The 23,687-nt window shown below is 34.3% G+C and overlaps 1 protein-coding gene across 4 annotated transcripts in view; it reads right to left on the bottom strand.

The window, feature by feature from the left end:
• Positions 1 to 23,687, bottom strand: part of sntg1 (syntrophin, gamma 1) — a 148,985-nt gene that overhangs the window by 8,470 nt on the left and 116,828 nt on the right. For 3 of the 4 annotated variants that reach the window (XM_069191514.1, XM_006634031.3, XM_015353381.2), the window contains 11 exons: positions 22,463 to 22,519; positions 12,316 to 12,373; positions 12,097 to 12,140; positions 11,970 to 12,011; positions 11,395 to 11,497; positions 10,638 to 10,720; positions 9,193 to 9,323; positions 7,869 to 7,998; positions 7,054 to 7,092; positions 5,014 to 5,130; positions 226 to 297 (listed from right to left, as the gene is read on the bottom strand). In XM_069191514.1, coding sequence (XP_069047615.1) covers positions 226 to 297; positions 5,014 to 5,130; positions 7,054 to 7,092; positions 7,869 to 7,998; positions 9,193 to 9,323; positions 10,638 to 10,720; positions 11,395 to 11,497; positions 11,970 to 12,011; positions 12,097 to 12,140; positions 12,316 to 12,373; positions 22,463 to 22,519 — 876 coding nt within the window. Of the gene's footprint in view, positions 1 to 225; positions 298 to 5,013; positions 5,131 to 7,053; positions 7,093 to 7,868; positions 7,999 to 9,192; positions 9,324 to 10,637; positions 10,721 to 11,394; positions 11,498 to 11,969; positions 12,012 to 12,096; positions 12,141 to 12,315; positions 12,374 to 13,334; positions 13,416 to 22,462; positions 22,520 to 23,687 lie in introns of those variants that run through there. The other variant, XM_069191515.1, reaches the window with a different exon arrangement.

Raw genomic sequence — 23,687 nt, 5'->3', positions numbered from 1 at the left:
ACAGTTTGTTTACAGTTAGGGAAATTCACTCCAAGTTGCAAGAGAGAAAAAGAATGCCCCCAAAGCCATCTAGCTAATCCTTTTCAGTAAATATTTTATTTTTATTACACCTTTATTCAAATTATGATTGTAGAATAACTGAAAGGCACAAACAATTAATCGAACATATTTGAAAAAAAAACAAAGAATATTGTATTAAACCATAATATTAAAAACTGTTCATACCTTCAGAATCTTGCACATAATTTCATACACAGTGAAACTTTTCTCAGCCCTTGTCCAGTCCCATGTTGTGACCTGGAAAATTAAACAATTTAGTCTTCTTTATACAATTCTGCTGATATAACCAGAATACATTACAAAGTGCACTACATTATTGACTTGGCATTGTAACAACAGTTGGAGGTTTTACGATAATGGGTTTTTAGACCTCTAAACAGATAAAGGTTGTAAAACAGAAGGGAACTGAAGGGGATACAGAACTGTATGTTTTTCTCAGAAAACTGTAAAAAATACCCAGTTAACGTGTATGGCTCCAATTCTCTTAAGCATAACAAATGGACTTTTAAAAGAAGAACAGATGCATAATCATGTATCTATTTTATTAATGGATTTACTAAGAATAATAAAACAGCAGCATAACGCAAAAACTTTAATTTTGCTCTTATGTAAAATAAAATAAATTTATTTTAATTTTATCTGCTAGCTATCTTCTTCCATCTTATATTTTATACTATCATGACAATTAACAAGTTTGTGGGTTTTAAAGAAGTATGCTTTATTTTGCTAAATGTTAGAAGGTAAAAAAGCTATTAAATGTGATCCTTTGAAAGATTTAAGGCACAACGAACTTACTAGTGCACTCTGCATAATTAGAAAATACTAATAAATGCCACAATGATTTAAACTATACAAATCATGGCAAGTAGTTCAGCCCTTTTTTGTAGTTATCTAGATATTTTCTATTAAGGATTTAAAAGGTGTTTTAAATGGTTCGTTAATATGTCACACACCAGTCAATGAAATAACACTATTTTAATCACTAAAATAATTGTTTTTATAGGGATCCAGAATTATGGTTTGACTAACGTGTTCTAATACAATTTTGGTTATGATATTTAAAATAAACTGTACAATAAGCAAATGGAAACCAATAGTTTTAATTTTGTCAATTTAATGTGGTTCACTATCTTAAATGCTTGACAAACATGTTGTAGTACTATTATATTCAAATGAGATGAGCTCAGATAATACTAAATTATTTTGATGCACAGAAGGCAGACTCGAAGGTGTTCATCAGCATGAACACGTTTTTGTGTTTTGTTTCAAATGCTGCCACCATTAGTTTGATCATCAATAATGGCAAGTGTGGAAGTTTCAGAGATGGTTGTACATGCCAAAACTGTAACATAACGCAAGCCATGCTTTAGAATTTGCCATGAAGTACACAAATGCTATAGCTTCAAGTCGTTACAAAGTAATTACGAAGTTCAATACTATTACTAAGCTCAGGTATCTCAATTTTACCTCCTTCCAAAAATCCACAAAACCGACACTCCTGGACATCCCTGCTTCGCAGCATGCATCTGTCCCACAACTCACATCTCAGCCTTTCTTGATAGCCTTATGAGACCTCTGGTTGAAGGGCTTCCTTCATATATTAAGGACATTAAGCATGCTCTCCCAACTTTTTAACAGTTTCCAGTTTCAGGGCCCAGAATGTTCCATTTGTACCATAGACATCACATCCTTATACACCATCATTCTCCACAATGATACTCTCAGCCCTCAAGCACATGGTAGACAGATGCAAAGTGCTTGATCCACTTACCCCCACTCTTGTAATAATAATTAATAATAATTGCTTACACTTATATAGCGCTTTTCTGGACACTCCACTCAAAGCTATTTACAGGTAATTTACTCCACCACCACCAATGTGCATCATGTACCTAGATGATGCGACAGCAGCCGTAGTGCGCCAGAACGCTCACCACACATCAGCTATCAGAGCAGAGTAATGAAGCCAATTCATAGATGGAGATTATTAGGAAGCCATGATTGGTAAGGGCCAATGGGAAATTTGGCCAGGATGCCAGGATTACACCCCTACTCTTTTCGAGAAATGCCCTGGGATTTTTAATGACCACAGAGAGTCAGGACCTCAGTTTTATATCTCATCTGAAGGACGGCGCCTGCTTACAGTATAGTGTCCCCATCACTATATTGGGGCATTAGGACCCACATGGACTGCAGGGTGAACACCCCCTGCTGGCCCCACTAACACATCTTCCAGCAGCAACCTTAGTTTTTCCCAGGAGGTCTCCCATCAAGATACTGACCAGGCTCACACCTGCTTAGCTTCAGTGGGTTGGCAGTGGTGAGTTGCAGAGTGATATGGCTGCTGGCAACATCTTGGGGAATTGGTCCTTACACTGAATGCCTTCTCATTCAATAATCTTTTTAATCAGTAGATAAGTGGAGTTGCCATAGGCACCAGGATGGGACCCAACTATGCTAAGATTTTTGTCAGATGGGTAGAAGAATGCCTTTTCATTTCCTACACTGGCTTTGTCCCTGACACCAACAGGCGATGACTGTGTAGGTGCCACCACATGCACTAATGACCATCTGAAGCATTACCTGTATCACTTCACCAACTTCCACCTGTCCCTCAAGTATACAATTAACATATCTTTCACTCCACTTCAGTTTCTGGACATAGATCTATCCATTAACCTTCAACGACACTCTACGTCTGTCTATTACCACAGATTACAGATTACCCACAGATTCATACAGCTCTCTCCTGTACAACTTCTTTTACACCACACATACTAAAAACTCTCGCCCTTTTTCACAGTTCCTCATATTCCAATGACTTTGCAGTGATGACATGGACGTCAATAACCAAGCCCCCAGAATGCAACATTTTTTATTAGCAGAGGATATACCACCCATATTACTGACAGGGCCCTCTCCTGAACCAAAAATAGCCCTAGGATCATCAACCCAATTAGGAACTCCCAGACTCACAATCACATTCCATTGGTGCTTCCCTACCTCCCTAACACCCTTTCTATCCCCAGGACCATTAATGACAACTTCCCTATCTCATAGGATGATCCCTCCACTGGTACTTCTTTTTCTTACCACCTAATCTGCATAAACTTCTTGTTCACTGCTGCGTTTACTGCCCACAGCAATCATCCACACCAGGCACATTCCCCAGCAACAGAACTGCATTACCTGTAAATACATATCCAATACCACGTACATTCAAGGCTCCTCTGAACAATTCCAGATCACTCAGATGACATCTTGTATTTCCAGCAACCTTATTTACTGTGTCTATTGTAGAAAATGCCCAGCTATTTATATTGGTGAGTCAGGAAGGAGACTGGGAGACTATTTCAGGGAACATGTCAGGACTGTGAGGATCAAATAGTTTCTCACTTCACCTCTAATGGCCTTTACCTCTCTGTGTTCTTACAAAGGGGTTTTGAAACTCCTTTTACAGAAAGACATCCAAAACCAAAATTATCCTGAAACTAGGATCACACCTTCTTCCTCTCAACAACAGACTCGTTTCCGCTCTATTCATTTGCAGGTTTTGACACCTCTCTTCACCTCTCTTGACTTCACTCCACCTGAGTGTCGACACTGTTTTTCTCCTGCTCCTGCCTCCCCTCCACAGTCGGCTTTTGTTCTCCCTTGCGTTATCAGCTGCCGGTTTTCCTCTCTCCCTCACACTTGAAGATGGCTCCACAGCCCAAATGTTTTGTCTTTTTTCTTTTAAGCATGGAATAAACCTTTTACTTGTTCTTTGGTATACTATTACTATTAATGATATATTAAATGTTAAGCACCACACAATTAATTCAGACCACCATCCTGGAAAAGTGTAAAGTATTAGCATAACGTGATTTAATGGTATAATTTAAGACTGATAAAATTATTAAAATGTAAGATTAACTGGTGAAAAGTGGAAAATCTTACATTCTGCCAGAATCTTTTTCCAAAAGAGTGTAATTTATTGAAACAACTGCCTCCATTCCTCCATTTTAGTAATACAGGACAAATACAACATTGCAGTAATCTGTTGCATATGTTAAATAATGTATGTAAAATAGTCATAAGTAACACAATATGCAAATCTGGTAACCACATTCGGGTTTCTAAAAAAAACACTAACTCTTGAGTTCAAAGATTAGAACATAAAGAAACCCGAATGAGCATATATAAAGCTCTAAACAAATAAGTATTTGTCGACTGAAAATTGATGGATTTTGGTAAATTCAAACAGCTGTACTTGAAATGCACATTAGCTAGTCAGCGTTACTTTTTTTAGTATTAAAGGAGATTCATATTTCATTAATATTAATAAAATAAATTACAAGAAAATTATGTATCCTATTTGAGGTCTAGTGTTGCAGACTGAGCTAAAAATTGAGTATCTTTAACAAAAAATTACATTATTTGAAGGGTGTCCACACTCACTGTTCTAAATTAAACTGAAAGGAAAATCACTCCTTTGAACCAATTTAATATGCATCCAGCAGATCATTATAAAGCAATTTTATTAAATGACCTGCATTGTTAGGAATAACAATTGTAAAATAAAACATGCATCACTAGGCAGTGCCTTCTTAAATGGTACTGTTATACATTTAAATTCTGTTGAATGTTGCTTCATGTTAATTATACCAAAACACATTTTCAGAGAATTTGTTTGTGTGTACTACAAGAATCTTCAGGAAACATTTTAAGAGAATAGTGAAAAGGATTTGAAAATCTTGTATAACCCCCTATATAGAACCTTGTATATGTATATGAATATAGTTTCATATATAGTTTCTATTTGAAGTTTTTGAATATTACACACAACTGGCACAACTAAGAAAGAATTTAATCAAGGCTGTTAAACTAGAATTTATTTTGAAACTTTAGTCCCTGCAGTTTTTAATCTGCCTTTATCCTGGTGGACAAAAGTGCAGGTAAACAGGAACTTACTGGAGGTGCTGAAAATTTGAAGAGCGAAGAGCCCCTCAGGGCAAGGAACTTTGGTGTGTACATTCGATCTTGCAGGGAGTCCTGTTCCCTTTCATCTACCCAGCCCATATAGATGATCTGTCAAGAAAAGGCACAGTATTGACACAGTACTTATTAATTAGGAAATATTGCTTAATAGAAACATACTTTTTAATTAAGGTCTAAAATCTCAATCAAGTAGTCGTTAACTTGAAAGCAGAAATTAAACTTTTTGTAGTTTTATTTTTTTCTACTGGTATTTTTACTACTGTGACATGCTGTGCTCAAGACAAGTGGTTGCTTTGTATAATGGTGAATTGATGTGAAGGATGGATCAGATGGAGGCATGCATATATAATTATGTTCTTCTTAATGCTCATGTCTTGCTAAAACAAAATAATATAAGAAGGCATCTACTCAGGGGATTTAAAACTATGTCACTTCAATTTTAAACAAAGGCTGAGTGACTAGAATTCATTTGAACACTCATATGCTTTAAAAGTAAAGCATTACAATACTACATAACTGAACAAATTATTAATCTCTAATTCAATAAAATACAAAAGGAAACTTTATCAGAATAAATCTACCACTGCAAGTTAGGGTAGTCTACAGTACATGGCTCCAGACCTTGATCCAAATCATTAGTGATGGAGGGTAAGATCCCCTAGTTTACTCTGTAAATAACAAGATGTCAAACTGACTGGAATAGAAAGTGATCTGTGGAGGGTACATTATGATTTCTTGACTTTACATAGCCTACTTTACCACCACCAACAAAAAACTCATCATTTCAATCAAGCATAAAAGCACTTTATTCTTTTTGCCCCTCAGGGGTACATACTTCTTCTCATTTGTTAACAAAAAAAAGCTCTAAGCTGTCTCAGCAGGCTTGTTTTCTCTAAGTTGCCCCTATAATATATATATATATGGTAATCTAAGCAATGATCAATACCTGCAGCTGTAAAAAGGGTTCTTTGATTTATAGGTGGAAAATATTTTCGTCTTTGAGCACACATGAACCTTAGAAATATATAATTCAGGGTGAGTATTCACAAGGTGTGAATACTGATTAAAATAAATGTATAGACTTCAGCATGTTCAAACATCTAATCTAATAAAGAACTTTCTAGTCATTAATGTTTTCAAAAACTGTTTTGATGTCAACAATCACATAAATTACTTGATTTAGGTATCACTAGAAAAAGCCATGGATCCATCTTTTTTTCTTTTTGCTTTTCAAGTGTAGAAATAACCTTGACTTTCATTACAGCATATACTGGTGCGTATTGTGGCATTGCCATTTCAGTTGTCAAAATCTCTAAATCACAGTTGTCATCATGCAGAACATTAAACAATATTCAATTAACAGTACATGGGCAACTTTGAGCCTTTTTGATTCATATATACTTTCTATGGTGATTTATACCTTCATGTTAAAGAACATTGATTATGGAATACTATGTGATGCATGTTAATCGAAGTACCCAGTTGAACTTGTTTATGTGCTTTTTATTAAAAGTAAAGCAGTGAAGTCACAACAAATGCGAAGGATGATAATTTTCTTTGTAGGGCACTTTATATAAAATGATAATCCAATACAAACATTTATATATATATTAATCTTTCTCTTCATTATATGAAGATTTGTAACAGTGACAACATTTTATATGTTGGTTAAAACTGCTAGGATAAGATACATGAATAAAGTGCTAGCATGTTTATGATGTTATATTAATTATACAAAAAAATCTTAAATAAATATCAATTTACATAATGAAAATATATTCCAAATATAACTCTGCCCCAACATCAATCAATCAACCAAAATCAGTTTTAAATATAAACATCACTCCATGCTCTGCATCTTTTGGTGAAGTACAAAATTGCATGAAATCAAATTAAAAACAAGAAAAAGACAGAGAATAAAACATAAGACTACAACAAACTTACAGACAAATTTAATAATAAGCAACACTGCAAATAAGGCATTTTGATCAATACATGTGATAGTCAAGATACCTGTTGGTTTACTGGGAAGTTTCTGTTAATCTTCTTGATCTGCAATGAAGAGTGTAATCATATTTATTCATATAGGAATAAAGCATCAAGGGACAACCTATTTTCGGATTGAACCAGGCAATTTCATAATTTCCTCTGTTCATGGTTTTATTCTGTAGACGTAACACAGCAAAATGTAAAACACTACTATTTATATAGTTGGGCAAACATAGTATGGTTACATTAAAAGGTCTCAAAGCAGTTACTTTATAAAATTATCCAGTTATTAAACTGGATTTCAATTTTCAATTTCAATTTCAAATTGAAATTATCCAGTCTTAACAACTTTTTAATTGATGATTCCGTGCTACAAACCAAAAAGATAACTTAAGAGGTCAATCCCAATGTGGAATTTTAGCTACAAATGTTACATATACCAAAAAATAGTTAATTCAGCACTACTATGAGTGAACTGCGTATCTAATGTAGGTATTAAGGAGACAGTAAATAACAATTACTCAATAGCAATAACACTAGTGGATGTGGAGTGAAATAACATTCTGTTTTTCTAGAATGTTTTTGAAGAAACGTCAAGATCCCCAGTGATTAAAAACTCTAGTTAAAAAATAAACAGCTTCAACCTGCAAACCTATAAGAAACTGGAGAAACAATTTGGATATAATATGTAAAAATGATTGCATCACTAAAAATGACATAGTAAGAAAAGTGGGAGTTTAGTATTTTAAGTGAAATGCAGGTAGATTGCAATATTTTGTTTTAATTGATGCTTGAAACAACTTCTACCTATTTAGCCACTGACAGTGCACTGTACTTACATTGTGCTTTGTGAGATTGGAAATATTAGCTGCTATTGCTTGAAGCCAGTCTAAGCAGTCTTCAGAAGTCAGACATTGAATTACCCCACTGCATACCCCATCCACAGCAATCACTTGAAATGCATTTTGCCTAAAGACATGTCACAGTGAATCAGGTCAGAAAGCAGCATAATCAAACACCAAACTTTTCTAATTAACTTAAATGGTAAAAAATGTAGTTAAGTATTTAATTAAATTTGTGCTCAGATTTGGTTTGGAAGAAATAATCAAGTTCTAAATATATACATATATGTTGAATGCAGTGTTGCTAAACTATTTTATTTTTTCTCCATAGAGCCACAAAATGATATAAAGAATAAGCTGCCATCACACAAGTTTTCTTCTTCAATTTTTAAAGCTTTTTTTTCAGCACATAATCAACAATAAAACAAGGACATGGTGTAAAAAATCTACAAACATTTATAATATTATTGCTGATGCCACTAGCAAATGCTCTGATATTGTGTTCCATTAACTCATGGGTATGTTCTGTGATTTGAATGAGTCATTTTTTAAGACATGTAAATCTTCATGACCCTTTTGGTAAACAGTTATTCAGAGCAGCCCTGAGCATAAACCATAATAGTTGTGCTGAGCCCCACTACAGTAAGCAAGGTTCACTTCTTGGTATCTCTATATCTTTTTGCTTCGGGGACATGATTTAGTCAGTCAACAATACTCACCTCTATTTATATTGATCTCTGTGTTAACCCGCAAAATTCGGTCAGGCTCTGTGTTATAGGATGGGAATTTTACCTGTAGCAGGCCACCTAGCAGTCATGTCAAACTATAATCTGTTATGAATACTATGGTCCTCACAAGAAGTAGTCTTCTGCAAAGGCTCCTGAGCTGGTCTCCTAGTGTACTGTGTAGTCTTCTGTTAACTTCTCCATAATTTGTTATCAAGACTAAGAGACACCCTCTTCCTTTCAGCAACCTTCCAGCATTATGAAAGTGATATGCCTGTCCTAATCACTTTATGCTAATTTAGATACATTCTATATCACCATAAAAGGACGGGAGATAAAAATCCCTATCATAAATTACTGTATATTGTCAATGCAGATTTTATTAACTGAATTGATGAACCAAGAATGCCAGGAAATGGAACATATAGTTGAAATTGACAAACACATTTATGCAAATATATAAGTATTTGAACCACAGTCCTAGAATAAATTGAAAATGTACCTCTCTGCCAAAAATCAATAGATACTAAAATGTATACAAAGGTGAAAGGTTTCTGCAAAAGTAATATCAGGAAAGATGCGGCTCATTTGGTTACCTGCAAATGTCTGTGCCTGGAATATACTGTGAAAGGCGGGAATGGAGCAGGGGAATTAGACGCAGATCAACCCATCTCTTCTCCCACCTCAGTCCCGGGGACGTAGGCCAAGATGAGCAAGACAGAGTATCCTAAAATATATCAAGGACATTTATAACATATCAGGAGAAGTACTCTCATATAAAATATGCCAAAAAAAAATTATTGACTACTCTTCTTTGGAGAAAAGTTAAACAATCGATTCTCTCACAGACTAACTGACTAAGAGCAAACTAAGCCACTGAGAACTTTGTTCATCTGTTTCCCAGCCATCAATTACATGGGTTTTAGAAAGATTCAGCAGTACACCACTGTAAACAACACATGTTTCTTCTTTCTAAAATTCTTTCAAATGTATCCTGCCCTAGCATCTATTGTTTTAGCAGTTATAGGTATTTGTGTCACAGTCATAATTAAATAACATTGAATGCATAAAAAGATAGTATAGTAGCTTGTAGGAACTGATTTTAGCATCAATACTGTAATCTGTACCTCCTAAAATATTTTAAGTTTAAAAAACTGAGGTGTAATACTGTATATTCCTTAATAAAAAAAAAACAAATTGCCATTTGTGCACTCTATATCTAAAACTGAGTTTATCTAATAAGTTGAGTTTACAAAAGAGTTGTATTTTCATGCCATTTCAAGCAAAATAAGTACTTGGAATAAGTGATGAATAATCTTAGACCAATTTGCACCACTAAAACACCATTAGAAAGAATGCCATCCAAATGATTGTAAATTGTAACTAACTTAAAATATTTTATTTGCAAATAAATTTTAAAGTTTTTGTAATGCCAAGAAAGCAGCAATGCTCTTCAATTAAAGACAGAAAATTCTGAAAAATCATGTATAAAATCATTTTCAGAATCATGGTTTTATAAACATTTCAAGGTACAGGTAACTTTTTTAAACCTTTGTGTTTTTAATTTACTTTTTTGTTTGGTTTCCATCCTAAATATGTCAAGTTTATTATCTTAAAAGTTCTTAAACTATTACCAAAACTGTACCTTGGTTCCTATCCTTTGCAAAGTTTGATCTAATTTTGGTCATGTGACTTAATAAAACAAGTTACTTTAGACTAGATTAATAAAAAACAAAGGACAATAGAAAATAACAAAGTAACAAGAGATGTTTAGAAATAGGGACACAAGAATGTCACACAAGTCATGATAATTTCTGCATCTAAATTAAATCCTAAAATAAAACACGATGACCTTCTCTTTAATAGTATATTAAAGATAATACTTCATTCACTATGCAGGAGACACATCTCCGAGTGAGTTATAATTTGCTGGTGCGGGATGGCTTTTGTTTAATATTTTGTAAACCCATGGAAGGTCATATACAGTAGGTCCATTCAAATTTAATTTCTGAATCTTTTGAAAAATAAATGAAACCTGTACCGTATTGTTTGGATGATAGTTCAAATGCAATCCACTATCACATAAAGGGGATGATGTTCCACTACTCTGGTCACTGGGAACACCTGCAGGTGAACATGATATATAATCCACTTTAAGTCAAATAATTGTATTAAAGATTTGCTCTTTGATCGCTCTTATAAATTGCATATTATTATATTTCATACTAGCATAAATACTTGCACATTTTATTTGTGATTTTATTTTTATTTTGGCCAGTTATAAATCCAGTTAATAAATTCAGCTTAAGCTTGTAAATTTCTGCTTTTCACATACCTAAACATGACATTAATTTAATGGTATTACAAATATTTCAAATCAGTTAAGTTTTATTTTTTATAAGGTTGTACAGTATGAAATAGAAAGAATAGAAAGAATTAAAGGTGACACCATATATAAAGATTGCACTTGCAAATACGAGTAATTCTTGATTAAATTATTCATATTAATTTAAATAAAGTTTAATATGAACAAGGATGCTAATGGATTTAACCTCAAAGGATATCTCAATAATAACTCAAATTAAACTCTTTTTGGGAGGATTTCCTTTAGTTAGAATAACATCCCCTCTGGCACACAGAAAGAGGCCTTCAAGTAATTGCATAATATGACGGGTGATTTGTAAAAGTTTAAATTTAATCCAGGCCCAGGTACGAGGACAGTAAGAAGTAGCATAAATATATGAGAAGTAATTTACAGCAACAGCAAAATCATTTAAAAATATAAAAATAAAACATACATGTGCAGTCTTCACAGAGAGGGAGTTTAAGAAAAGCTGGTGTCTTTTTCAGAAAAGAAACTGTCAGCGTTACTTCTTCTCCTGCATTTCTTAAAACTTGCACCTGAAATAAGCATACAGTAAGCATAAACATTGAATTACCATCATTTGAAAACTAGACAAATGCATTACGCATGTAATAATATTATTATTGTCTGATTGAGATCTTCCAGATTGTAAACAGGATCCCATGTGTACTCCTGAACTGGCCCATATCAAAACTATAAGTAAGCATTAGTTTCTGCTCATAACCTTTCCTGCCGCTGAGTAATAGGTTTACCTTGACTGTAGACAGACACCAATTGACCCAGCACCTCCGCATACTGTATAAACACATCCCTTGATAATGTACTGTAATATGAATGTTTATGATCAAGGCCATATAATGTTTGGGGCAGGTAAATTATATTTTTACAGTGCTTTATGAAAATATACTATAAAGGAATACAAAAAGGCATATGTGTATTAAGGCTCAATAATCTTCTTTAAACTAAGAGCTGTAATGTAATGAATAAAAAATAAAGCTATTAACTCACCACTTCTTCATGTCGGTAGTTTCTCACATTTATTCCATTTATCTGAAAGTCAAAATAAAGCTGTAATAGAGAGTAGGCAGTTTAAAAGTTAATTTATTCAAATATACCAAAATTTACTGAAAGTTACCTGAAGGATTCCATCTCCAATGAACAGCAGACCAGATAGTTCAGCTTTAAAAATAAAATTCAAATCAGTTTAATTATATAAAAATAAACACAACGACAATAAAAACAACAAGATGAATGATTAATTCATTACTAATTCATTACTAACAACAACTAATTACAGTATGAATAATTCTTGTTAGGTGTAATTACAAAACAATAACAATTAGAAAAGATATACCTTTTTGTTCTTTGGAAATTTTTGATATTACAACAGGAATATTGTGTTCTGCACCACCCTAAAAGAAATATAATAAACAAACAACACGTGGATATTCCCGAAGCACAGAGATTGTGAAAAACAATGTATCTCCTTAAAAACTCACTTTTGATAGCTTTAAAAAAAACTTACAGTATACCTTAAAAAAGTACATTTTGACACCTGATATCTAAAACAATGTCATTTACTATTACAATTTGGTGAGTGTCAGGTGAATTTTAATGGCATCTGGGTCACCTTGCTATTATTCTCAGGACACAATTAAATACAACTGAGCCAGAATCTGCAATACACATCTGTAATTCCATATTTATGCTAGAATTTAGCTCTTTCATTCAAATTGTCTGGTTTATGGACAATAAATTACAAAACACAAATGCCCTTCTATTAGAACAGAACTGGTTATCTAAATCGAGTGAAAAAAACAGGTCATATTTCTTTTCAAAATATGAGATAGTAATCATTATTAAAGATTTAAATTAATTTTATAACTCTCCAATGTTAACAAAAACTGTATCTGAAAGATCCAGTGGCAGGGGCACAAGCTCTCATTTTTTCATTTCTATTGTCCAGGAGGTTTAATAGGTTTCTTGAAGTCTTCAACACCTTAAGATCTAGGGAGACTAAAGCAATGAACCCTCATTTATAATCAAAAGTAATAGTCCTAATAGGTCAAGTCTGCCCAATCCTAATTCAAGACATCCTGTTTCTTCTGATTCTCAATGATCTCAATGTCTCACTGACTCCATAGGGCACATACTGTAGGTTAATAACATGCCAAGACCATTTTTTCAACTAGAAAATGTTGGGGGAAATAAAAAGCAAAACAAAGGGGGAACAACTGGGGGAAACACTAAACTGCACTGAAAAACCACAATAGGCTGTGAAATTAAATTCCATGATGTTTTCTTTTGGTATCCATTTAGGATTTTTAGTAGAAGAAATTGAGCAACCACAGAGTATAAGAAAAAAATACTAACGTGATAAGGAAACAAACATATTGAACTGGGTGCTGTAAAAGGAAAATTGCTTTGTTTAACCATTTCAGATGTTAAAACATATTATTCTAATTGTATTAGTATTTATTAATAGAAGGAAACAGAAATTCTAATTTTGTGAGATGAAGTACATTTAAATAATAGCAAAAAAATGGTTAATCCAGAAATATATCTAATTATATCATACTGCCTATAATTGAGATTAAATATCTTAACTGATCAAAAGTAATAAAGCATAAATTAATTATAACATAACAGTGTCTTATTTAATGATAAACTAAGAGTAAATGTGATACATTATAATTCAGTAATACAGTAGGTCTAAAAAGTACATAAGCTATAAATCTGAATATAATCACAGGCAACCTGGAAATAAGAATAAGTAATGTGTGGAGGAAAATCTTGAATACATTTACCATCATGAACTTTAAGGTAAAACATGAATTTTAATGTTGCAATATTTGAATTTGCAAAGTTAAAATCATGTCTGCTGTTCAGCAGAAACAACAGAATCATATAAAATACTCATTAGGATATGTATCAGATCAGATCCAGGCAGACACTTGTCAAGATAAGTTTGACATTTTTGAAATTGGATAAGTGCAAGATATTATTGACTCATTGCTTTTTTCATCTAGTCAGTGTAGTGAAGCAATAAAAAGGCCAATAAAGTTCATAGATATAGGGCTCCCAAGTGGTTCATTAAAGTTGCTGCTCACTGAAAGCAGTTCAAAGCGAGTTCAAGCCTGGGTCATGTCACTAGCTGAAGGTGATAGGAATTCCCTAGGAGGTAGAACACAATTTACTGTGTATGACTGGTTAGGTCGGGGTTTAAATGGTTTTCTGGCAAACAGAAAGTCATGTGACTTGCTGGGTAACTTCCACCTCTTCTTTTATACCTCTCATCTGCAATGTATCAAATGGCAAATGGCTCTTCAGGTGGGTGTGTTGGAGGAGCATGTGTGTGTATCTTATTCACTCTAGATTGGATAACAGTTATTGCCAGAGACTCTTAATCTTGGCAGTTTCAAATTGAGTAATCATATTATAAAAATTGTGCTATATATTTGTTTGAATATTGTTTTCAGTTTTGCTTACCATGCCATGTGAAAGTTTTTGAAGTTCTACAGGTAATGCAAAGGAGAGCAATTAGACTACTTATTTATGGGAAGGAAATGTCATACTCCGATTAAGGGACCTGGAGACTTTTAGCTTCGAATGGAGATTATGTGGGGACTTGATTCATATATTAATTGTCTGAGTTTGTAGGCATTTGAGACTAACTGCTTAGCCCCATGGCAGAAAGGGAGTCATTGGGATCCTTTAAGGGTTGTTACCAAGAAACACATAAAAAACAAATGACAAACTTAACAGTACATCCATATTAAAGGACAGCAACTTAAAGGAACAAAAATATAAATCTGTGAGCACAATTAGCCAGTTACAAGTATTCAATAAGTGGGAATGGATAATTAATTAAAAGTACTGGAAATATTGATTACAACCTACTGCTTATTCACTTGCATATGTGGAAAATCTATGATACAATTCTAATCAGTATTTATCTCTGGATGTGTGGCCTGTGACATGATTAAATGTTTTTAGTTTGGCCCCCTTTAAAAATGAGTTTGACACCCCTGATATAGAGCAAAAAATGAAGAGAATGTTGTTAATCACATTGACAGTTGAATTCTACAGTTTATTCCATGTGGTATGGTCAGATCGAAACACTGTATGTCAAACTAGTTGTGGACAGAGAGGAGTGGTCATTGGACCCTGACAACGAATGTTATTTGAAATGGCTACAAGCAAATACAAAGAATTACATATGGATCTGAAATCACAATAAATACACATCATTTTCATCTATCAAAACAAAACACAGGGTGTTTCATATGTGGTTGTCTTAAAATCTCACTTTGGCATTTTATCTGACAGCAATGGTTTGAAATGTGGTTTACTGTCACACATTGCACTGACAGATTTAATGTTTTCTAGTCATCTGTGTTCTACAAATCAGATTCAGCCCCTCGTAATAAGCCAGCAACCATATCACCCTGCAACTCACAACTGGTAACCCACTGAAGCTAGGCAGGTGTGAGCCTGGTCAGTACCTGGATGGGAGACCTCCTGGAAAAAACTAAGGTTGCTGCTGGAAGAGGTGTTAGTGGGGCCAGCAGGGGGCGCTCACCCTGTGGTCTACAGTATGTGGGTCCTAATGCCCCAGTATAGCGACGGGGACACTACACTGTAAACAGGTGCCGTCCTTCGGATGTGACGTAAAAACCGAGGTCCTGACTCTCTGTGGTCATTAAAAATTCCAGGGTGTTTCTCGAAAAGAGTAGGGCTGTAACCCCAGCGTCCTGGCCAAAATTCCCATTGGCCCTTACCAATCATGGCCCCTAATAATCCCCATCTATGAATTGGCTTCATTACTCTGCTTTCCTTCCCACTGATAGCTGATGTGTGGTGAGCGTTCTGGTGCACTATGGCTGCCGTTGCATCATCCAGGTGGGGCTGCACATTGGTGGTGGTGGAGAGGAGTCCCAATTACCTGTAAAGCACTTTGAGTGGAGTGTCCAGAAAAGCGCTATATAAGTGTAAGCAATTATTATTATTAATGAGGAAAGTAGTATACACTGTATAATAGGGAACTTTAACGTTGCAATGTTTGATTTATATTGTTTTGTAAAGAGTTGAATAACCGTACAAACAAGTAATTAATTAAGGTTGCATAAAATGACAAACATCCACACCATAAATGCAAAGGTTTTTGTTTTAGGGTAAGTGTTTTTTTAAGTATAATCAAGCTTTATGAGTAAGAGTCATGGCATTGAGGGAGTTTACAGCCACAACAGTGGTCTGCTTCCATTATTTAACTACTGAATAACAAATACCATGGTCAAAGTTAATTACGGAATGGTGAGCACTTAATACTTTGAAAGTTGGTTATAAACAAAAACATTAAGATAGAGAGCAAATCAATTAAGCCAAAGGTTTATTGCCTTTTGTTCATGCAAATAAATTGTTTGCTCAAACTTACATTTAATGGCAAAAACTAAATGAACACCTTGACAAACACATGCAAACAAAACTGGATAGAGTTGAAGCCCTGAATTCAGCTGAGCTTAATGAATGAAAAACTCAAAATTTTAAACTATTTTATAGACCTGTATTATACCTATATGCAGTATGTACTACATATGAATAGATTATATAAAGGTATAAGAACTGTAAATCTGAGACTATGTAATGTGATTAACTTCTTATTTGTTTTGTGAGTTACAGTACATTGCACGCATGTTAATGTTGACTCTCGAGAACAGTGTGCCAATTCAGTTCTAGGAACCTGTTTCCCATTCTGGAAACACTTGTGGTAACATACAATAAATTAATGAATCTCAAGCACCACTACAAATGTTTTGTGTGTGATTGTTTTCTGGCTTTCAAATACAGCTAAATAAATGTATGACACACAGCTATCCTACCATTACACTTGCTATTCTATTTTGTTTGCAGCACCACATCTACAGAACCCACTATTCAAATCCATTAAAGACTCAGCAACCACTGACATTTTTAAATCTTGCTTTTAGGTCTATGTTTTCACTGTAATTGTTAATGTGTTAATTTTTCTGTGATCATCATACAGTGATTTTGAGATTTAAGAAAAAATAGTCACTCTTACAAATTATTGTTAGTATTATTTTTTAGCCTTCTATTCAACAGGTAGCTTATTGCTTCACTATTTATATATTTGTAAGCATTGACTGTATCTTTGACACTTAAGGCTGAAGAGTCTGGGAAAATACATTTATTTCTGACAGCACAGGTCAAAAGATGCATCACTTGTACTGTATATATAATGGCAGAGAAAAAAAGATTTCACTTGTACTTGTCATGTACAATAGTTACTGTCTAGACTTTCCTGCACAGTACTTTATGCTGTGGGCTAATCAGGGCTTTATTTGGGAATAGGTTTAATTACAGTATTTTTTATTTTATTTAAAGCTAAGATTGTCCATCTGCCAGGGTAAATGTGACACAAAGCTTTTCATTTAAATCTAGGACAACTACTAAGGCCTCCAATGTGATTTTCCTTTTTTATGGTGATAAATGCCATATGTCAGCCTATATAAGCTTGTGTACTCAATTTAGGACTTAACTAGGAAACACATATAACAAGTATAGTATTGTAATGCTTACGGCCGACAAGCACTGTGTGTAAGAGCCGGCGTACCAGAGCGGGTGACGTCACCGCCCTTCCCTGTGATAGCAGGACCACAGCTACTGGGCTATGGAGAGATCTCTCTTTAGCTCACGGGGCTAGGTCGCTGCAGAGAGACGCGGAAGTCCCGGGTTCGAGCCTCCAGTCGGGATGGGGCCGACCAGATGGGGCAAGGGCGCCCGCCTGAGCCCCCGTTGCGTTACAGTATATTTAGGATGACAGTTCACGAAGTAAAAATTCTTTAAATGTTTTTGACTATGATGACCCAGTCACGAGTTGAAAGTTGACATTATGTCAACATTTTCTTCAGCATATTCAACCTTTTCATCAGTTGCTTCTGAACAGATTTTTTCATGAACATGTGTTCAGTATTTAAGGCCAAACCCTAACTGAGAAGAAGTCAAGGCATGATATTTATTAGTTTGTTTTTTGTATTAATGCAACTATGGTGAAAGATTTTGCAAGCTTTAATCTTCAGGTGCATCATATTTCACATATTACACATTGAGTAAGAAATGTGCATGAAATGGTGTCACAGATTTTCATGGCAATAGAGGAAAATTCAGGATTTTTTGTTTTGCATGGTATTCCACTTATTATTACAGTATAAGGATGTTGTTAAAATAGCCTGTGTGTTTTGAAATAATTTGTAAATTTAATTATTTCTTATTTTTACAGTATATACTATGTATTAACTAAAACTCTAGAGTCACAGAATTGTTGAATACGTTTTCACAATATTTGGAGTTGTCGTTTTATTATTTTATACACTTTCATTGCGGAATGACCACTAAGATATAGCTTTTTGGAAATTACTTCTGCACCCATTTGAGGGAAATGAAATTCCTCCAATATTTTTGCCTTTCATAGTCTGGTTGTCCACACTAACACTGAGCAAACTGCAGTCACTCCCAAACTGCTGGATTTTCATCTTCTGCCAATTGATGTGCAGACCGAACTTGGCAGCTTCATCATGCATGTAACACAGTGACAGTGACAATCTCAGCACATCCAAAGTTCCTGCCAGTAGCACAATGTTGTCAGCAAAGTCCAGGTCAGTAAACACTTGATTGCCGAGGGTTGATCTAGCCATTCCCTGATGGACTGTGTACTTCATGATGCGGTCCATGGGTACCAGGAACAGGTCTGGAGCGATCATGGAGCCCTGTCTAACTCGCACCAGAAACCTGTCTGATCTCACGCCATCTGCTTGAATCCGTATACAGAGCTTCCATGAGGTTGACCACTTTACAAGGTAGTCCAATGTTTTGAATCGTCTGCCATAGAGCCGGGTGGTCAACTGAATCAAATGAGGCCTTAAGGTCAACATACACAACCCACAGTGGTTTGCCAAACTACTTTCTGCCCTGTATCAATGTGTTCAGCGTGGCCGGTTTGATGGAAACCATCTACATCACCCTTAGGCACACCGCCGTGCCTGCCAGCTTCCTGCCGGAAACTGCTTGAAGTCGCTCTCAGTGTCTTCAGTCACATCCCTAGGCTGGGAGTGCGTTTATTCAAAAGGCATTTCCTCCTTTCAGTCAGGTGCACCAAGCCTTGGTCCAGTTATTTAACCGCCCCCAGATACTGGGCGTTGGCTCCTCCTTTCTCAACCGGGCTTGCCACCGGCTATGGCGGAGTTCTGCCTTATTTAGGGTTTGCCCAACTTACTGGAAAGAGGACTGGATCCACTATGAGATGTTGCTCCCACTCATGCTGCACTCTAGTCCTCTGTGAGGTTGTCTGACCAAGAAACACTGTTTCTCCTCACAGCTGAACTACTCATCTGGATTGTGGAGAATTTTGCAGCCTTGTGTTTCTGATTCAATTGAACTTGCATGTAAAAATGATCATGAAGGTGGAATGCAATAATTTGCTGATCTTTGTGAGGTTATGACACATAGTCTCCCACATTGTGGCCTCTTATTGATGAATTGTATCTGGGTGAAACATCTTGCTGGAAAACTGCTAGAAATTGCTGGCTATAAACAATACAACAATTAGTCTATCATTTAACATACAAATGGCAAAAGGTCATTGTTTTCTGGATAAGTAGGGGATACTTGTTACTTTCTGTATTTTCTTGCTTGATTTTTAACAGGCTGGACATATAACTGTATAAATTACCTTATGACCTTTACCTATCCAACTGTCTCACTAATGAGGTGATGTAGTACGTTTGCAACTGTGAAAATCTTTTGAAAATATCACAGTCAAGCATGAATGAACAATTACTTACAAGTATGAATTATTTATGAATTATAAATATTGCAAATAAGCAATATTCAAAATCTGTATGCATTTTCTTATAAAAGGCAACGATTATGTGCTAAATTTCTTTTGATGCTGAGTGTAAGAAAAATCATATCCCTGCCTAGCAAAGTTATTTTTTATTAGTGTTGACAGTTGACAAAGCCATCAGGAATATATAACACCCTTCTCTATAAACGCAACATGTTGTCAAACAATAAGCTGCAAGCCATTACCATTTTTATGTAACTGTGCAGGGAGGTGTCATCATTTTGTATTCCATATTATTTTATTAAAACAGGCTTTTCAAAAGAGCAGGTTATCCTTCTCGACAACTGTTAATCACATTTTTATGTAATAATATACATATTTTAGTTAATCTGTCTCTGAATGGTATCTTTACAATTCCTTTGTCACTCAAATACAAAACTCATAATGCAAGTGTTTTAGCAAGCTGTCAAAGAGGATTTCCAATGAAAGTTTGCATGTGTGGTTGTGGCCTAGCTTTTGGGGGATCAACTGCACTGTCACTGCCCTGCTAATATTGGATGAAATGTATGTTCCAAAATAGTGTTTATCTGGAGGCTGGAGGCTGCAGTCATGTATTGTAGCTCCAGTACTGTTGCCTTCTCGATAACTGTTGTTATGGTTACACTCTTTTTGGCTAAACAACGTTACAGCCAATTTGAAGTTTGGGATAGGTTTAAGGATAGGATTAGAATGAAATTTACAGTTAAAGTTACAGAAAGGCTGAGGTCACAGTTAAGAACAAGGGTTGGGAGATGAGAGAAAGCGTACTGTGTTTTGGTTAAGATGTCTTGTATACAGTATGTGGGGGATTGCTGAAACACTGTTTTATGGGACTATTACATAAAAATGGGAGATCCAAACTGGATACAATGTTTTTATTATTTAGATTCTTTATGTGTGTTCATAATATGTACTATGGGGCATTGTATCATAATCTGCCAGCATGTAGGAACTGCCCAAGCGTATCTACAGAACTGCAGCTATTCTATTAGCACTACAAAGCTGTGAGGTGGTACCATAGAATCACAGACAGTAGCATGTAATCTGATCCAGGACTGCACTATTCTGTAAAAATGCCAGGTGGTGCAGTGAATCCTTAAAGGACCGTAGCTCTGTATATTTGTCAGAAAAGTAGTACTGTACTAACTGTAATAACTACAATTAACACATTACCACATTATTATATTAAACATTACCAAACAATTCATTTTTTGTAATATCATCTCATAAAAAAGAATAATGTATACTATTAAATTGATAAATAGAAAGGATTCATTTGATTGAAATGTTGTTTTATATGTTTCTAAACAGACAAAATATAATGCAGCAAACTTATAAAGAAACCATGCTTTCACGTTTATAAATATAATAAAGCATTACCTTCTACCGTTCTCTATTTCAACACAAAGTAAGGTAAGAAAACATTGTTTTGTTTTATTATAACCAAATAATAATGCTTATCTTTTTATAAAAACAAAATACTGAATTGATACTAACATTCTAAACAACCTATAAATGTTGTGTGATTGAGAAATATTTAACATGGGCAATTAAGATTCTGTGAAAATTGTACTGTTTTATATTCAAAATGTACCTACTCTTACTTTGCATGTCCTTAGGTCCTTGTCTCACTGTTGAACTTGAAGTAGTCCTTCAAGATGAGTGAAGGATGGTGTCAGTACCTTTCTGGACTCTAAACACTTTATTAAAATTCCTTTGTAATATCTTCAAATCAAGACTATATTAGTTCACTGCACTAATCTAGGCTTGCCATTCCTTTTCTTTCAAAGGCATTAATATTCTTTCTGTTACAAAGTGACCAACCCTGAACACACCCTGCTCTGATTTATTTCTTACTTATTGTATACAGTACTTTTAACATTCATTTTAGTTTTTACTTTTCTAAGTTTAAATCTAACAATGACCCTTAGTGTTTTGATTATTCATCATAAATGAATGTGTTGTTATTTTAAGTGCCCCCTTGTTTCAGATAGAAGACAATTACAATTAAACACACACAAACCCACTTTAGCATTTTTATAATAACTTTTTAATACTTAATATTATTGACACTAGAGCAGTTTAGTATCTAGAAATTTAGTATCTAGAAATCTTCAGGGTTAATGTGAAGTGTGTTTTTCAGATCTTGATGAAAGATTGGTAATAGATTAATCCCAACTCTAATGTCATATATTTCTTGTGTACATATGTTTATCCATTCTACAGCTCTCAAGATACATAGATTAAAACATTGACAAACTGACCTAATTTAAATATCATAAATTGTATTTAAAATCACTTTAATAAGCGACTGCAAAGGTCAGTTTTTTTAACTTTTTTTTTCAAAGCAAGAGGTAGATGTTAACATAATGAGATGATAAGAAAGTATATGTAATCTTACATAGTTAAAACCTAAAATATTTTTATAACACACTGAACCAATTTGACCAAACTATCACTCAGTGTATACTGTAATAAGTGAATGTTGAAACCGCACTTTGAACAAAACAAAAATTAAAAATGCACAACTAAACTATCAGTCAGAACCTTGAAATGGTAAGATATAATATTCTGTGATACTTAAGGGGAAAAAATTGTTTACCTTGATACTTAGACCAAATCCTCCAATTGTTTGTCTCCTGATTGTCACAGTTCTTTCCTGCAACAAAGTAATGAAAGGGAAGTGACTGAATACATTTTAAATGATTTCATCTCCTACACAAATCAAAAGAAGGCTGAAATTAAAAAAATAAATGTAACTGAATCTCTTACATTTACTATTTTTAATGAATCTTGAAAAATCAATTTGTATCAATGACAATTATGCAGTAGATAAACAGAAGCTAAATTAGAAAATGTAGTACAACGTAGTACAAACAGTTTTGGTTATATAGTATTTTATCTATATATTCTGAATGATTAGAAAAAAGGAATATATCATTTTATCAATTAATACATGTTGATAAATTTGTCTTCATATTAACCCCATTTCATTGTATGATTATGAAGAATGCTGTAAAAAATATATTTTAGAAAAAGGTAATTTAGCTTTATTAAACAATTTTGAATCAGGGATATCATCAAGACGAGATGTTTTTTCACAGTCTTTGTAAATCATCTCCTGCTAATGATTCAGGGAAGTTACGTATTTTGGCTATTAAAGTTAACAATTAGTTTAATCAGGTAATTAAAGTCTTTGCTGAAAATAGATACTCTCACATTTAAGAACTGGATGTGAAAAGTACTAAGCACAAAAGCAGCATAAGCAAACAGCTCTGTGAAAAGTTTAAATCAGGATAAAAGTCAACGTAAATAATATTTAAAACATCTTCCTGAAATATCAGTTTTATCTATGTTTCTTAGTGCTATAACTTTATTATAGACATGTTTTTTTTAGGTAAGGAGTACCACATTTCTAAAAATATTCAGGCATACCTAAGAAGGACGTTCCTGTGAAGGATGCTTTATGTACCTATTTACAGATGTCTACGCTTGAAAAATTATTTTTTCGTAGAACACTTGTCTTGCCTCATGAAGAACTGACTTCCCTCTAAAAAATAAATATATCTTCCTGTAAGCTTCACTGAGTCTTGGAGTATCTCTGTACTGCAATTTAAAAACTTGGACTGTGAGATGCCTGCAAATGGAAGTGTAATAGTTTGAAAAACAGCCAGACGCAAAATAGTGTAATGAGCACAGGGGTGTCCCAAGCCCAGGTGCTAAATGAATCCTGACTATGAATGGTTCCACAACATAGATTTGTTTATATAATGTCCATTTTTATGTTCTGAAGGAATTGCTTCCAATACATAATTTGTTTTCTGGGA

Source organism: Lepisosteus oculatus, chromosome 6 (genome assembly GCF_040954835.1).
Source record: "Lepisosteus oculatus isolate fLepOcu1 chromosome 6, fLepOcu1.hap2, whole genome shotgun sequence".
Lineage (NCBI taxonomy): Eukaryota > Metazoa > Chordata > Actinopteri > Semionotiformes > Lepisosteidae > Lepisosteus > Lepisosteus oculatus.
The sequence above is the reverse complement of the archived record's forward strand: the minus strand, read 5'-3'. Positions and strand labels throughout refer to the sequence as shown.